Genomic DNA, 18,000 nt, shown 5'->3' with positions numbered 1-18,000 from the left:
CATCTGCATGATTTTAAATGGCTAGATCATATTCCAATATGAGTATGCCACAATTTAGTCTGTTCCCTATTCTTGAGCAGTTAGTTGATTTATTGATTGATTGATTCATTGCTATTTCACCGACCATCCTAGTCGCTATAGCTTTGCATACGTACATGGTAATTTCCTTAAATTCCCAGAAGTGGAATTTCTGAGTCAAAGAGCATGCAGAATTTTAAGAAATGTGTACATTGACAGACTGCCTTACCAGAAGATGTACAAATTTATTCTCCTTCAGTGTTTATTTGTGTGCCTGTTGACCCATACCCTAACAATACTTCTTTAAAAAGAAATCTTTAAAATCTACCTATTAGTAGATAAGTAATGGCACCATATTGTTTTGATTAGTGGCTCCTTTTATTATTACTGAGATTGAACATATCTGTGTTTGTTTTTTTTTTAAGTTTTTAATGTTTGTTTATCGTTGAGAGAGTGAGAGAGACAGAGAATGAGCAGGGAAGGAGCAGAGTGAGAGCGGGACACAGAATCTGAAACAGGCTCAAGGCTCTAAGCTGTCAGGCTCTGTGCTGACACAGAGGGTCGAACCCATGAACTGTGAGATCATGACCTGAGCCGAAGTCGGACGCTCAACCGACTGAGCCACCCAGGCGCCCCGTTTTGATTTACATTTTAAAATTATATCCATATTTTTTTCTCTGTTGCTCTTTTTCTTATTATTTATCAGTTCTTTATATATTAAGATGTAAACTGTTTCACATATTAGAAATATTTGTTTCTAGTGTATTTTCCTTTTCTTTTCATTCATGTAATTATTTAGTGTTGAGAAGATTTAAATCATCATAGAGGCAATTTTTAACTAGTTTTTTCACTAGTCTTTCCCCCTTAGTCCCCATCACACTTAAGTCTGTCAGCCTTTCCCAAGCTTCCATAAATATTTGTTTATATTTTCTTCTAGGCTTCTGAGTTTTCTTGTTTTACCTTTAAATATTTAATGCATTGCAAGTTATGTGTGGTGTGAAATAAAAACTTACTTTCAGTTTTAAATAGCCATTTGGTCTAAAACTGTTAACTAAACAAATGCTGATGCAGAAGCCAGCATTACTATATATTTGATTTTTATTTATCCTATATGTGATTCTGAACTTTTTCTATATTGTTTCTTCTTCTTGCATTCTTTTTCCAGGACAATTTCAGAATGTCGTTGATTATTTCAGTTTTATCATGTGAGCTCGTATCTATTCATTAATTCATTTGAAATTTATTGAATGCTCCCTGTACGCCATGCACTGTACTGAAAACTGGCAGTACCATAGCAGGAAAAGGAAGTCCTTATTCTTTTAGAGCCTGATATCTGGGGGTCAGGTGGTCACAAACAAAAAGGTGAACATTTTTTGGAAGGATTATGAAGGAAAGGTGTGTAGTGACTTTAGAATATATTAAAGGGCACTTTGAAATAGAGAGAGGTCGGGTGGGGCTTCCCTGAGGAAGTAGTGACTGAGCCAAGACAAGGTTAGCAGGAAGCAATTTGGGTGAAAGATTCGGAGGAAACAACCTGCACAAGAGCCCAGTGGGAGGGGTCAGCTTGGTTCTTTCCAGGAGGCTGAGAAGGAGCCTCTGGGGCTAGAGTGCAGAGAGTGGGGAAGAGCCATGTGCAAGATGAGGCTGTAGAGGTAAGGAAGCGCCAAGCCCTGCAGGGCCTTTGAGGTACTATTAATGTTAAGGCTATTCTCTTTTTTAGGTTTTTCTCTTCCTCTTCTTTTTTTTAATGTTTATTTACTTTTGAGAGAGAGGAAGAGAGACAAACTGCAAGTTGGGGAGGGGCAGAGAGAGAGGGAGACACAGAATCCAAAGCAGGCTTCAGGCTCTGCCTGCACGGAACCCAAAGCAGGGCTCAAACTCATAACTAACTGGGAGATCAAGACCTGAGCCAAAGTTGGACAGTCAACCAGCTGAGCCACCCAGGTGCCCCAAGGGTATTATTCTCTTTTTAAATGAAAATTTTATAGGAAGATTCTTTTTTTTTTTTTTAAATTTTTTTTTCACGTTTATTTTTGAGAGAGTGAGACAGAGTTTGAGCAGGGAGGAGCAGAGAGAGAAGAAGACACAGAATCTGAAGCAGGCTCCAGGCTCTGAACAAGCATTCAGCACAGAACCCACGAACTATGAGATCGTGGACTGAGCTGAAGTCTGACTCGTAGCTGACTGAGCCACCCAGGCACCCCTGCCCCTGGAGTATTCTCTTTTTATTGTTTTTACTTTTTATTTATTTATTTTTTTAATGTTTTTATTTATTTCTAGGAGAGAGAGAGAGACAGCGTGAGCAGGGGAGGGTCAGAGAGAGAGGGAGTCACAGACTGAAACAGGCTCCAGGCTCTGAGCTGGCAGTCAGCACAGAGCCCGATGCGGGGCTCGAACCCACGAACTGCGAGATCATGACCTAAGCGAAAGTCGGACGTTTAACTGACTAAGCCACCCAGGCGCTTCAAGGAGTATTCTCTTTTTAAATGAACATTTTACAGGAGTATATTTCTGTTTACACAAGGTCATTCTTCAGAGTGGTAAACAGTTTGGTGCCTAGAAGCATGCAGAGCGGTCCTGAGCATGCTGTTGCTGCGGTGTCAGTGAAAGAGGGCGGAGGAGGCTGGTATCAGCCTGAGTGTGCAGGAGGCTCTCAGGAGAGTGGGGGTGTTGGAAAAGAAATTATGGGGAGGGAGCCATGTTTTCCTGCATTTCTCCTACAAATCTTTCTGGGAATGAGGGTGCTTTAAATTAGTATATTAAGTTAGGGTTAATTTATTTATACTATTTAATATTTCCATTCTAGGAATTATATGTTTCTCCATTTATTCAAGTCCTCTTTTATGTTTCTCAGTAATTTAACAGGTTTCTTATAAATCTTCCATCTTTTAAAATGAATTCTGTGTTGTTTATTATTTTTTCTACTGTAAGTGGATCGTGTTTCTATTATATTTTCTAAAGAATTTATTGTTGGTTTATTGAAAAGCTAGTTATCGTTGAATATTTGCTTAGTACTTGAATTTTCATATACTGGTTCCAACAGCTTTTTAAGTAGTTTCTTGGTATTCCCAGGTAGGCAGTTTGGAGTTTGAGAGGTATTGTGTGAATGATGATCATAATTTCTTGCTTTTGTTCAGTTTTGCTGACCAGAACCTTCAGAACAATGTTAAATAATGGGTGTGCCAGTGGCATGCTCAGCTTGTTCCATATGGTTATGAGGGTACTACTCGTGTCCTCAAGATTAAGTTCTGATAGAACTTATTTTTATCAGCAGTCTACTCCTATATTGCTCTTTTACTGGTTATCTTTGTGAGACACGGATTGTGAATTTTATCAGCATCCCTTTTTGACAACTATCCAGATTATATTTTTTCCTTCGTCAAATTAGTATGTCACCAGTGGTTTTTTAATTCCTTTTAAATGTTTTACTTCTAGTGTCCCTTGGGGTTCCCCTTTTGGTCTCCCTTTTTGAAGAGGGTATTGAAAATGTTCTTTGTTTTTTGTTTTTTTTTTTTTTGCCCATATGTGGAAAGTATAGCCTACTGGGGTGTTTGCAGTGACCTCTGTCAGAAGTCTCAGACTGTGGGAGAGCAGGGAGATGTGCTGGTGTATGGCATTAGAGGAGAGAGGAAAGCCTTTCCAACCTCAGAGAGAAGACAGGATCTTCAGTGTTTTGAAGGTGGTCTAGTCTTACCTAGTAGGTAAGATCTTTGTGTAGACCCCAGTCTACAAATTGGAGACCTTTTTGAAGTAAAACATTGAAAGACAATTCTTCTTCATCTTCTTTTTTTTTTTTTTAATGAAGGAAAATTATTCTTTATGAAAGCCCAGAAGATAACTTATTAGATTGTTTTTCTGTCACTAGTTTTAATTCAGCTTGTAAAGATACTCTGATTAGTATGGGATCTCTTATTGTTTGGGGGATTAATTTGAGTTACGAGTTGCCACCGAGAAATGTTGGAAGTGTATCTCCAAAGGATTAGAAGAGTTAAATGTCAACTAAAGCTAAGGTGGTAATCCTTTTACAATATAGAAGTGTATCAAATCAACATGTTGTGTACCTTAAATTTATACAATGTTTTATGTCAATTATATTAAATTTTTTTTTTAATTTTTAAATTTTATTTTCTTTTTTGAGGGAGCAGGGGAGGGGCAGAGAGAGAAAGAGAGAGATTGTGAGTCTCAAGCATGTTCTACACTGTCAGTGCAGAGCTGATGTGGGGCTCGAACTCATGAACTGTGAGATTATGACCTGAGCAAAAATCAAGAGTCAGACACTTAACCGACTGAGCCCCCCAAGCACCCCTACATCTCAATTTTAAAAAGACAGTATTTTTTAAAACAGAAGAGCTAGTACATTGCTTGAAGTAAATAAGTGAGCCATATTGTAACTTCTTATCCTATCAGGGTAATCACTATATTTAGTGTTTATTAAACTCTCATTGTTTAGAGAAAAGTTATTTAGATACTGGTGTAAAGGGCACTTAATGAGGAGATTATATCTTAATTATGGAGAAAATGTCCTTTGAACTTGATAGACAATTTTGAAGACTTTCAAAATTGACAAAAACCTCAGTGTAATGCAATATTTATGAGTAATTTGAAAGGTTAGCAGAAACAACGCATTATCATTTACCTGAACAAGATATCATGCCACCGTAAAGCTTGGGGATTTTTTCCTGCTGAATCTCTTTCAAGTGCTATAGAATTAAATTCCATATTATCAATACAAGTGGCTTTTGTTAATACTCAAATTCTTCTTGCTGCTTTTTTTAATTTGTTACATGTTTCAGCTAGAGTGAACATACCTTTTCACTAAACTTGTAGTTGTGGTTTCTACTTGATCTCTCCTTAAAAAATCATATAAAGCCTGAGGGTAATTTCTAGTACTGAAGACTCAAGCTGTCAGTACATAATTTCACAGTGTTAATTAGCATTTCTCTAGTTTCTATCATACTCGAAACATTAATCAAATAAATAATAAGGGTGAATAAGGTTTTTTTCTCCCCAGAAGAAGCCTTTCAGTTTTAAATTAGATTGATATGTATGCTCTAAAAGTTAGGCAGGTTTTAAGATTACTTGTAAATTAGCCCTTTCAACCTTTCATTTTGTTTTCCCAGAAAAATATATAACATGTGATAGGTTTCTGAACTCCGGATGAAAATTTGGCGAGCCAGAGGATATTTTCTCTTGTTGTTAAAAGAGGGGAATGCATTTTTAAAAGTCTGAAAGTTGGACTATACTTTGGGCTAGGTTAGGAGGGTCGAAGCAAACAAGGTGGGTGAAAGCAGGAATGATAGAGAGCTACGGTAGCCTTGGCCATTAAGTCCATTGTCCTGCCATCCGTACTCTTTCTTCCTGGTTTCTAGTGCCAGCTATTACCAGGAAGATGTATGATTATGAGCAGATGACATATCTTTTTGTGCCTCCATTCCATGAGTCCTTTACTTAGAAAAATACTTATTCTTCTTGTCTCTTATAGGCCTTCTGTGAGGTTTAAACGAAGTAGATAGTATATGTTAAGAGTGCTTCCGAAACTATGTAGTTATAATCTAGAAGGTGGCAGTAAGTATTTTTCCTTTTGCTTCTTTCCAGATCTCTTGATCTTCCTCTTGATCCCAACAGCAAATGGAAAGTGGGCCTTCTCAGTTGGATCTCTCTTCTCCCCTTAATAAGCTTCAGCTCTTTTCTTCCTCTTATCCAGTCATGTACCCTTCACTCTGCCTTGGTTTATGATTAACTATTTTCTTTGTTACTTTCTCCTTCTACCATCTCCTCTACTGGTCCTCTACTGGTAATGGATATTCATCTATTCATCTACCTAACCAGTAGCTTCTCTTTGAGAATCTTTAATAGTCCCTCTGTCTGTGATAATGGCCCACATAGGGTCTTTTCAAAACTAGTTAGAGACATAAAGAGAGATACAGTGGTATAGATAAGGAAGCCAATCTAATTTGTAATTTTTTAATAGGTACTATTATTTAGGTATATCTGTTACCTACTAAATGTGGTTTGTAGTGACTTTGACATCTTATTGGCCTTGGCTTAGATTTAATTTTAATAGTTGTTTGGTTTTTTTTTTTTAAATATAGGGTGCCAAAAATTGATTAGCTTCAAGCATAGGTAGTCAGGTAATATGGAAGCATGACAGACTTGGCTTTATTGCTTGAGAGTTGCAAAATTCTTTTACTTCTCTACACTCGACTTCCTCGTCCATAAAAGTAGGTTTATGACAACCTCAGGAGCTTTTTGGTTAGGACTCAATTAATTACTGTTCATAAAAACACCTAAGATAGTACCTGGCCACGCAGTAGGTGTTTTAAGAAGTGTTAGTTTTCTCTCCCTATCATTGTGAGATTAAAATAGATGTACTATTTACTTACATATGTTGTTTGTTTTCTACATCTTTTTTTTTTTTTTTTTCCAGAACTATTCCATGGCAGTATATCTTGTAAAACAGTTGTCCTCAACAGTTCTTCTTCAGAGGTTACGAGCAAAGGGAATAAGGAATCCGGATCATTCTAGAGCTTTAAGTACGTATAATAAACTTATTTCATTTATGTAGCTGAACTATTTTTGTAAAGATTAGAATAGTGTGCTTTCTACTCAATAACTTTTCGACAAATTTCTTTTTTCACTAGAGCTTGTCATAGAGGGTTCAAAACACTGAAAACTTGTTTTCTGAGCAGAGTAAATCAAGACTTAAAAGTAGTTTTTATATCTTTATTATGACCTATGTTTTATAATCTGCATTTTACTGATCTTAAAATTAATTTTGGAAAGCCAATAAATGCGTATGGAAGAATATTTTACTAAAATTCCATAAAATAAATAAATGTTTAAGGAATTCAAGGAGACAGGAAGGAAATTTTGGTGTGTATTTCATGAGAATTATTTTATACTTTAGGCTTATCCAGAAAAAATGTGCTGGGATATGTGAGGACAGTATCCCTGCATTAATAAAGAGAGAGTTTGTGGGATGGTAAAAGCAATAGTTACATGGGTTCTGTTAGTCAGTTATATAACCTTGGACAAGTCCCTCTACTCCTCAGAGTCTTGTATTCCTCATCTGTAAGAAGAGGTTGTGACCACATGATTTCTAAAGCTCCTCCAAAGTCTGGGTTTATAGTCATAAATAACTAGATGGTTCATTTTGTCGTGTTGGATTTGAGATGCAGTAAGGTCTGCAAATGGACTGTTCTGGCCTAAGGTTTTGAGGGTTAAGGCCAGAGGTTGACAGCTTTTCCAAAGAGGTGAACTGAGTTCTTCTTTTATGCTTTTCTTTGTGAGAGAGAGAGATTCTTCATGGATGGATTCAGGGATGGGGCTGGACACTTAGGGAACAAAACTTTACAGGCAGGGGTTAGATAGCTACTCTTTAAGGATTCTTGATGTGAGTTGACTAATGAACCCCACTCTCAGATTTGTAGTTAGGCACATTCTGGTGAAAAGAACTAATAAAGTAGTGAAGACCGGCTTTCCCCTCACTTTCCTTTGTGGCTTAGCTTTTATCTTTTCTAACTGGTATCTGTGCCAGATTGAAAGATCCCACTACCTCTGAATAGCAGTATACCCTCAATAATAGTTCATTGAAGCATTTTTCTGCATTACAAGGACCCTTTTTTAAAATGCAAGGAATCCTGAGTCCAGACCAGCATACTTTTGGCTAATGCCTCTGTAGACATTCCTCCAAAGACCGTAGGGAGCTACAGTGACAGCACTGGTTCCGGGTCTAGGGGAGAGGAAGCCCTGGCTGGCCAGGACAAAGTGAAGAGGGACAGACATCTGCTTTGAAGGAGAATGTAGGAGAAGAACTTTTCTCTTTCACACTCACTGAAGTCCATTTCCAGTCATTCTACTGAGAATCTTCATATCTGCCACACAGTGCTAGAATCTCATCTAGTCAGCCCTGTGTAATTATGTGAGCTTGTGTGGAGAAAGTAATACCAACAGATGGAGGCAGATGTGCCTGTTCTATTTAATAATAATGGTGGTGGTGGTGGTGGTGGTGGTGGTAGTAGGGCAAGCTGTTTTTGCTCAGGCTGTTAACTCTTCTCCACTTGTATTTGTAGCACCATCTGGAGGGGGAGTGGGAAGGTGAGCCTAGAATTATTTTATTTTCTGGAAGGTACCACTGTCAGCCACTGTGAAGTAATAAAAACTTTCTTAATTCAGAGGCTATTTATTTCATCTCTGATACAGTGCTGGGAGCAGAGCGTAGTTGCAGATGGGGTGGGATTTTTGTGGCAGTTTTTTCTTATCTTGCTTACTGGCCTGGAGAACCAGTAAAACATTAATTTGGATCCTACCAGTAAGACATTCGTTGTAATTCTCTAAGCAACAGATTGTTTGCCTTTATGCTATCTATAAAGAAATAACTTTCCCAACAAATTAATTGTGTAATTAAAAGATTGTATAAAACAACTTGACAGAAGAAAGTGTTGACAGATTTCTCAGCTATTTTTGAAGAATCAAATTACCTAAAAATATATGCACTGTAAGTCATTCTTAGTCTTATCAGTAAATTCTGCTGGCGAAGTCGTATTTGTCAAATCAGGCACTGTTATGTTCTTGAAAGAATAAAGTCCATAATATTGAGACTTTTCACAGAGAAATCTACTCTGATTCATTTGCTTTAGTAGATTTTTGTCCTGTGGTTTCCACCTTTGTGTAGTGTTGTTCCCTCAATCACAAAAGACAGCCCTTATTTTTTATCATGTTCCTGTCTCCCTCTTCCCTGCAGCTGTCACTTCAAACCTTGGCCACACTTTACTCAAACACTGTTACCCCCTCTTATTAGCACACTACCGTTGCAGGGACATTGGGACTACAAGGTATTAATTCTCTCAGCTGCCCACTGCTTCCTTAATGTTAGTGCCACCGTAACTGCTCTACATTTGTAACTACCCTTACTTCTTCTCTTCAGTCTCAGGGGGAAATGTCCCTTTTTCTGCTCAAAGTTAATCTTATATTCATTTATTCTTCTCACTCAAGAAATTATATTAAGAGTCTACAGTGTTCCAGGCACAGGAGAATATAGCATTAAACAAGACACACACCGTCTCTGCATCCCTTAGAAGTTTGCAGTCTGGTGGGAAAGACAGAATTAAATGATTGAACAAGTCATTAATGAATTACAGTTGTGACATGTGCCTTGAAGAAGAAAGACAGGGAGCTCTGGAGGTAACAACAGAACATAGCCCTGTCTGGTGCTGTGATGTTTAAAGACAAGATTATAAAGATGAGGCAGAGTTAAGGCCACGAGGAGAGGGGAATATGCCAAGAGACAAGGCCAGTGGAGCTGGAGAAGAGAGAACCAAGGAGGACAGTGGGCAGAGAGACAGCCACGGGGTGAGTTCATACAGATGACATAAAGGTGTAGAGGATGACATAAAGGTGGTTGAGCGTCTGACTTCGGTTCAGGTCATGATCTAACGGTTCATGAGTTCAAGCCCCGCATCAGGCTTGCTTGCAGAGCCCGCTTTGGATCCTCTGTGTCCCATCTCTCTGCCCCGCTCTCGCTCGCTCTCGCTCTCTCTCTCTCTCTCTCTCTCTCTCTCTCAAAAATAAGTAAACATTAGAAAAAAAAGAAAAGAAGAAGATTGCTCTCGCTCTGATGACTGAACTGGAGAGGGGCTGGGCTGAGGTGGTGGGGCCAGTTAGGAACCTGTTGTCCAGGTACGAGGTGATTGTGTCTAGACCGTAGGTAATGTTGATGGCGTAGAAGTTGACGGTTCGAGAAGTACTGAAGGGTAGCAATGGTGACGGATTGCATGTGGGGAGGGAAGAAAAAGAAGAGGTCAAGGAGGAATTCTAGGCCTCTTAAACTGGTTACACGGTAGTGCCATTTACTGAAATGGCAAAGACGTGGGGAGGGTTGGAGGGGTCAGAGTGCATGCTTACACTGTCTTTATCTCTGTGAGACATCTGGGTGGAGATGCCCGGAAGCAGTATTCTGAGACCTCGTCCCCCCATTTATCTGTTCTTTGTCCTGTATTTTGGTTCCTCCCTCTCTATAAGCGCTTCCTGTCAGCCTTTTTCATCCTTTAAAAGATATGAAAACAAGCAGTTCTGTACTCGAGGTAGAGCTCTGTCTTCTTCCTGTGTGTTGTCCTCCTACTTTTTTTCAGAGTCGCCTACATTTGCTGTCTCGCTCCTCACTGCAGCCCATTGTGCCCTTTTACCTCCTGTCGTTCCACTGAGACTTCTCTTGCAGGCCTCACAATTTAAAGTTTCTCTTTTCAGTTTTCATCTTCGTTTTTTTGCTGCATTTCATACCAACCACTTTATCCTTGAAATTCTCTTGTTTCTTCTCAATCACTTGCCCTTAGCAGATTCTCTTAAGGGAAGCATCCTAAACCTTCGTTCTCCCTGGCGTGTCCTCCTGGGCCCACTTCTCTGCATACTTTGTCGAGACCGTCACATCTGTCTGATCTTGCGGTTTAAATGAGCACATGTCTTATCCTGGACCTTCCCCTGAATTTCATATATAGATATGTATAGTTAGCTAACCACCTTCACTGAAACATTCTTTTGGGTCCTCAAATTCAAGTATTTAAAATTTTTTTAATGCTTATTTATTTTCGAGAAAGAGCACAAGCAAGGGACGGGCAGAGAGAGGGGGAGACACAGAATCTGAAGCAGGCTGCAGGCTCTGAGCTGTCAGCACAGAGCCCGACATGGGGCCTGAACTCAGGGACCGCGAGATCCTGACCTGAGCTGAAGTCGGACACTTCACTGCCTGAACCACCCATGCGCCCCCAAATTCAAGTATTAAAACTGAAGTCCCTGAATCCTGTCAAACTTCCAGCCTAAATGTTTTCCAAATCTGTCTTCTCTCTCTACTGTCATTACCCTCATTTAAGCTCTCATATTTATTTTAAAAAACTATATTTAAAAAACCTATTCTTGGGGTGCCTGCGTGGCTCAGTTGGCTAAATGTCTGACTTCGGCTCCGGTCATGATCTCACGGATCGTGAGTTCGAGCCCCGTGTCGGGCTCTGTGCTGACAGCCAGCTCAGAGCCTGTTTCCAATTCTCTGTTTCCCTCTCTCTCTGACCCTCCCCTGCTCACGCTCTCTCTCTCTCTCTCTCTCTCAGAAATAAATAAAAGACATTAAAAACTATGTAAAAAAACAAAAAGACCCCATATTCTTAAGTATCCCTCTTCTTCCTTGGTCCCTCTTCATAGCTCTCTCCTGGTAGCAACCTAAGTGATTAGTACAGACCGAATCTTACCACTTCCTTGCAATCTGTGGCTTTGTAACATCGTTAGAGTAAAAACTCCCAACTTTGTTAACATGACAGATGCAGCTTTCTATGTCGTGGCCCCTGCTCACTGCTTCCCAGTGTCCTTTGTGTTCACCCTTGTACTTTATATTCCAAAAATACTGGATTCTTTTCCTTTCTGCACTGCTTTTGCCAGCCTTGTTCTCTGTGCCTCCACACTTCCCTGTTCTTTGCCTGACTCCAGTTATCCTTCGTGTTTCCAGGGAGGCATCTCAGAACCTCTGGAGGAGAGGAGTTCACTTTCGACTTGCTTCCTGAACACATTTCTTTTAGAGCACATTAGGGATGACCCCACTTTGCAGCTAAACCCTCAACTAGACTCTTGAGTTTCTCTGGGCAGGAATTTAATCTTATTTGTCTTCCTCATGCACAGTTCCTGGCACATAGAAGATCCTCAGATTTTTGTTGAGGTATATCTGCTGCCTTAAGGAAATCCAGAATAAGAATTTGGTCTCTGTGCCTGTTTCTTTGCCTATAAAATAAAGTATTGAACTTAATATATTCAGTTGTTCACAGCCTTAAAATTCTAAAAGGTTGACTATAAAATAATCTGATATTGAAGAATGATAGAATTTATATATTTAAAAAAACCCCTAGAGCAACAGAAATAGAAAGATCTGTGATGATGGAAATGTACATCTGCACTGTGCCGTGTGGTAGCTGCCAGCAACATGTGCCTGTTGAGCTCTGAAATGTGACCAGTGCAACCAAAGAACTGAATTTTAAATTATACTTAAATTAAACTCAAATATAGGCACATGTGACTGATTAGTTGCTAAATCTCATAGGTCATGACAACAGAGGTTTTTAAAAAGATTAATTTTAAATGTGGCTAATACAGCTTCATTTATGGGTCATATGATAAGACACTCTTACCCCACTGCACTCACAGTGACACAGGAAAACTTTAATTCCCAGAAGACTTACCACATGTTGTTTGATATTGCAGGGTAAATATTATGACCAGTCTTTATTTTTTACTTCCTTGCCCATACATTCTAAGGAGTTTGCTTACTTTATTTATTTTTCCTTACTTGCTGTGACTAAATTTAACGTGATTTTTCCCCCCCTCTCTTTCTCTCTCTCTTTTTTCTTCTGGTTATGTTTAATGAAGTATAGTTTACAAAAGGAAAAATTCACCTTTTGAATTGTACAGTTGGATGAATTTTACGGTTGTATGCAATCATGAACCACTGCCACAATCAAAATACAGAATGTCCTTCATCCCAGGAAGTTCCCCTGTGGCCCCTTGCAGTTCATCTCAGCCCCTTATCCCCAGTGCCTGTAACCATGGATGTGACTTCTGTCTCTGTGGTTTTGTGTTTTCTAAAATGTCAGCTATTTCAAGGTCTGCAGCTTATAGCTTTTTACGTCTGGCTTCTTTAACTTAGTATAATGCTTTTGAGATTCATCCATGTAGGTTTTTTTTCCCTCTTTGTTACTGAGTAGTATTCCATTTACCCAAACTACCATTTGTTTATCCATTTATCAGTTGATGGACATTTAGGTTGTTTCTAGTTTTGCACTATCATAAATAAAGCTGCTTAAATATTTATATTCTGCATATGGATATCCCACTCTTGTAGACATATGTTTTTGTTTCTCTTGGGTAAATATTTAGGACTCAGATTGCAGTCACATGCTACGACTGGCAGTTTCTTATAAAATGAATATTTTTGCATTCCCACCAACAATTATGTGATTTTGAGTTTTTCGGCATCTTCACTAGCATTTGGCATTGTCATGTTGCTTTGAGTTTTAGCTGTTCTGGTCAGTATGTAGTAGTATCTCGTGATTTTAATTTGCATTTTCCTAATGACTAATGATGCCCTCTGCTATTTGTTATCCTTATAGCTTCTTTGATGCAATGTCAGTTCAAATCTTTTCCCCATTTTTTCTTGTAGTTTGTGCTTTTTGCATACTGTGAAGGCTTTGCCTAACCTGAGCTCACAGATATTTTTTTCTGAAGTTAATTTTTGTATATGATGCAAGGTAAGGTTAGAGGTTCATTTTCCTCATATAGATACCCAGTTACAACAACATTTTTGAAAAGACTATCTTTTTCTGTATTTAATTACCTTTCAAAAACCCAATTGACCATAGATATAGACTCTTTCTGGACTCTGTTATTCTCCCTTGACCTTTATGTCTGTTCTTATGCCAATACAACAGTAATGGTTACTGTAGCTTGATTGTAAGTATTGAAGTCAAAGAGAGTCTTCCAACTTTTTTTTTTTTTTTCAGAATTGTTAGCTAAGTCAATTCTAAGTTGATATGTGAAAAGATTATGATACAGTATGTCAGCTATACTTCAATTAAAATTAAAAAGACATAATCTATTAACCAAGTAGAGTTTATCCCAGGAATATTAGGTTCATACAGTATATGTGAAAATCAGTCAGTATAATTCACCTCAGCAAACTTAAAAAGAAGAAAAAATTATATGATCATCTCCATTGATGCAGGAGAAACATCTGGTCAAAACTCAGGATCTATTCATGGTAACATTCTCAGCAAAATAGAAGAGAGGGGAGCTGCCTCAGTGTAATAAAATGATATTTACAGAAAGCCTTTAGCTAATATTAGAGTTAGTGGTGAGAAACTAGAATGCTTTACTCCCAAGTTGGGAAAAAGACCAGAGTATCAGCTCTTAATATTTCTGTTCAGCGCTGCCTTTGAGATCTAGCTAGCACAGTAAAGCAAGAAAAAAGGCTAGCGCAATAAAGCAACAGATTAGAAATGAATAAATAATCATTGTCTTTATTTGAAGATGACTTCATTGTGTATGTAGAAAACAACTTAAAGAATTTATTAAAAAGCAACTAGAACTAATACATGAATTTAAGCAAGGTTGCAGAATACACAGTCAATTTATAAATCAGTTGTATTTCTGTTAGCACTGAATGAATAGTGAAATTTAAAAAAACAAAGAATTTACTATAACATCCAGAAATATGAAATACTTAGGAATATGTCACATAAAATACGTGCAATATTTGTATGCTGAAAACTTTAAAACAGTGCTGAGAAAAATTAAAATGAGACCTGAATAATGGTGAGATATAGCATGTTAATGGATCGGAACATTCAGTATTGTTATTGTAGAGATGTCGGTTCTCTTCAAATTGACCTATAGATTAAATTCAGTCCAATTAAGATCCTAGTAAGATCTTTTTTTAAAAAATTTTTTAATGTTTTATTTATTTCTGAGAGAGAGGGAGAGAGAGAGAGACAGCATGAGCAGGGGAGGGTCAGAGAGAGGGAGACACAGAATCTGTATCTCCAGTCTCCAGGCTCTGAGCTAGCTGTCAGCACAGAGCCGCACGCGGGGCTTGAACTGACTAACTGCGAGCTGAAGTCGGACGCTTAACTGACTGAGCCACCCAGGCGCCCTCCCCAGTAGGATCTTTAAAAGTATCTTTACATGAAAGGATTGACTAAGATTGAGTCTGTAATGGCAAAGGCAAAAGGCATTGCTTTTTTTTTTTAAATAGAAGTTGACAAGCTGATTCTAAAATAATTTCATAAAATTCTGCCATCTCCAAGAGAAAGTGAACATATAAATGACATTTTTTAAAAGTAGCAGTAGCTAATATTTACTGAGGATAATATTAGGTTATTTTAAAGCATTTTGTGTGTATTAACTCATTTAATGCTTAGAACATTGCTATAAACTGCTGCGGTTACCATTTACAAGGTGATAAAACTGAGGCACGGAAAGGTTAAATGACCAGGCTGAAGTCTGAATTCTAAGTTGGGCTGTATTCTTTTTTTTTTTTTTTCTTTTAAAGATCCTGTATTCTTAACCACTACTTCAGTTCGCCTCTCCTGTTTGAATTTCTTTGGGAAGTACTAACCACTGAACTCCGTTTTGCATAGGTTGATATTCTGGTCTGTGGTATTGCTTCATTTTAGTGGAAGTTTAAATAGATCAACTCCATACTGTTCTCAGTGCCGTGTATAGGGTGGTGATAGGGTGCTGAAGGTATGCAGAATGGTTAGTAATCATATTACAATTCTGTTTACATGTGTATATTGTATGGCAATTATTTGTTACCTTTAAAAAGATATTATTAAATGTATCTTTGTAAGAAAGGATTAAGATTGGGTCTATAACCATATAGGTATACTTTCCGTAATTTACATATGTTATTGTATAGCATAAGTGATGTGATAACCTTATTTCCCAAACTAAAACCCAGGGATTTTATGCCTTTTCAGGTGTGAGATGCAGACTATGAGTTATATAGATTTCAAACCCTTGGAATTTCCAGGCCAAATGGAAATGACCTTTAAGTTTGGCATCAGAATCACATCTGGAGCTTTTAAAAAACAAGCCATTGGTGTCCCTCTTCCGATTCTGACTCAGTGAGCAATTATAAGTTACAAAACTCTGCAGGTAGTTCTAATATGCATCGTAGTTGAGATTCACTAATTTATGGAGACAGAATATCTAAAATGTAGATCATCTCAAAAACAAAATCCAGGTTGTAAAGATCACCATGTTTAATAAAGGCAGGACTCTTAATTCTCATAAATGGGTATCAGCACAACAGACATCTACTCTGAAATCATTCTTCCTTATCTGAGTACTTTCCTGCTCCCCATTTTCTTAATTCTACCGTATGTTAACTCTCTTGTCACACTTTGTTGTGCCACAGCTCTGAACTTCTGTGATTGACTATGCACACAACCACTCCATTGGCGCCCTCCCCCCCCTCCCCCCCCCTACACACACAAACTTTAGAGTCCTTGTGGAGCAATTTCTAAAAATTTCGGAGTACTACATTTAGGCGTCCCCAGTCTCAGGGTTGAAGTTTAAAGTTCCAAATTGAAGTTTTCAGAAGAAAAATATGTCTCAGGATTCCAGATGAGAAGTGTAAAGGTGCTTGTTATGTAAGACTGACAGAAAGTAACAGAATAGCCATTATTACTAGTGCCTTGGCTGTTAAGGACCATAGGAAGTTTGAGCTGAAAAGACCTAGAGATTATCTAGTGGGAGTTCTAAAATAAGAACTAGCAAAATAGCTAGAAGCAAAATTAAGCTCAGAGAGGAGAATTGACTTGCCTAAAATAGCATAATTAGTTTATGGATAAATAAATGTAAAACTCAAATAATTATGTGGAAGAAAAGCAGTTGAACTTTTTTAATAATTTAAAAATAGAACTAATATATTTTCATAATTTAAAAATAGAATTAACAGAAAAATAGAATTAATGAAAAATAGAATAATTAATATATAAAATATATTAGTGTATTTTATTATCTGAGCTTTGGGAAATTTATAAATGCTGGTAATTCTATTATCTATACTATTGATTAATTTCTTAAAATACAATGTTGGTCATAATTTAAAAAAATACCTTTATTCAGTTTCTTAGTTATAAAAGGAAAAGATTCTGCCATCAGTTGAATATGTCAATTTACTATACAAATTTCCTTTATGTTAATGCAGTGCAGTTTTTGTTCCATAGATGAGAAGAAATTATAAACCATGTAATTGTTTTTATATTTCCATTCCGTTAATTGAAAATAATTGAAGGGATTATTTTTGAGTTCATTTTTTTTAAGCTTCCACATTTTAAGTTCCTTGTTCTTTTTCTTATGTTGCATCACTGATGTGTCTTTAATCAACGTGTTCTATTTGTTTGTTTTCTCTTCATCGAATGTCAGTTAAAGAGAAATTGACTGCGGATCCAGACAGTGAAATAGCTACAACCAGCCTGAGGGTTTCTCTACTATGTCCAGTAAGTGTTAACTAATGTTTGCTTGTCAGAAGATTCAACATACATTTTTCTCCTTTTATGAAGTATTCCCAGTATTCACAATATTATGTTTACTTTTGAAATATGCCCACCTTTGTCACAGTTTCTGAAAAGTAGAAAGACATTATTATTTAGCCATAGGATTTGGAATCTAACCAAATTTTTAAGTCTCTAAAAATTTTCTGCTCTTAGTAAGATATATTTAAGTATTGCTTGTGACTAATGATTATCTCTCAGACTCAAGTGTAAAGTGTTCAAATAAGGAATATGTATTAGCTAGGTGTATTTATTAAAATCGCACCTTTTAATGTTTATTTTGAGAAAGTGAGTGAACAACCCGAAAAGGGGCAGAGAGAGAGGGAGAGAGAGAGAATCCCAAGCAGGTTCTGTGCTGTTAGCAAGGAGCCTGATGTGGGGCTTGAACTCACAAACAGTGAGATCATGTCCTAAGTTGAAATTAGAAGTTGGACGCTCAACTGACTGAACCATTCAAGCACCCCTGAAATTACATTGTTTAAAATAATATCCTTTTGAATAAAAATCTAGCCATGATTTACCCACACATTCAGTTTAACCATTTTGCCAACAATGTCTACATTGTAAGAATTCACCAATTAAAAGCTATTCTATTTAGCCTGAATAACTGAAGTGGTTATGCACATAAAAATAACTTAGAATTATTTTTAAACCAGAAAACGAGGTCAAAATCAATCATTTGTGGGGCGCCTGGGTGGCTTAGTCGGTTAAGCGTTCGACTTTCGCTCGGGTCATGATCTCGCGGTTCATGGGTTCGAGCCCCGCGTCGGGCTCTGTGCTGACTGCCAGCTCAGAGCCTGGAGCCTGTTTCAGTCTGTGACTCCCTCTCTCTCTGACCCTCCCCTGCTCACGCTGTCTCTCTCTCTCTCCTAGAAATAAATAAAAAAAACGT

At 37.7% G+C, this 18,000-nt stretch overlaps 1 protein-coding gene across 3 annotated transcripts in view; it reads left to right on the top strand.

Moving 5' to 3' along the window:
* Positions 1–18,000, top strand: part of PIAS1 (protein inhibitor of activated STAT 1) — a 121,584-nt gene that overhangs the window by 83,228 nt on the left and 20,356 nt on the right. For all 3 annotated transcript variants that reach the window (XM_039219355.1, XM_039219346.1, XM_039219359.1), the window contains exons 7-8: positions 6,446–6,551; positions 16,981–17,054. In XM_039219355.1, coding sequence (XP_039075286.1) covers positions 6,446–6,551; positions 16,981–17,054 — 180 coding nt within the window. The remainder of the gene's footprint in view (positions 1–6,445; positions 6,552–16,980; positions 17,055–18,000) is intronic.

The sequence above is a fragment of the Hyaena hyaena genome, unplaced genomic scaffold, assembly GCF_003009895.1.
Source record: "Hyaena hyaena isolate Hyena2069 unplaced genomic scaffold, ASM300989v1 scaffold_15, whole genome shotgun sequence".
Classification (NCBI taxonomy): domain Eukaryota; kingdom Metazoa; phylum Chordata; class Mammalia; order Carnivora; family Hyaenidae; genus Hyaena; species Hyaena hyaena.
Note: the sequence above shows the minus strand (reverse complement) of the source record. Positions and strands in the feature narration are given on the sequence as shown.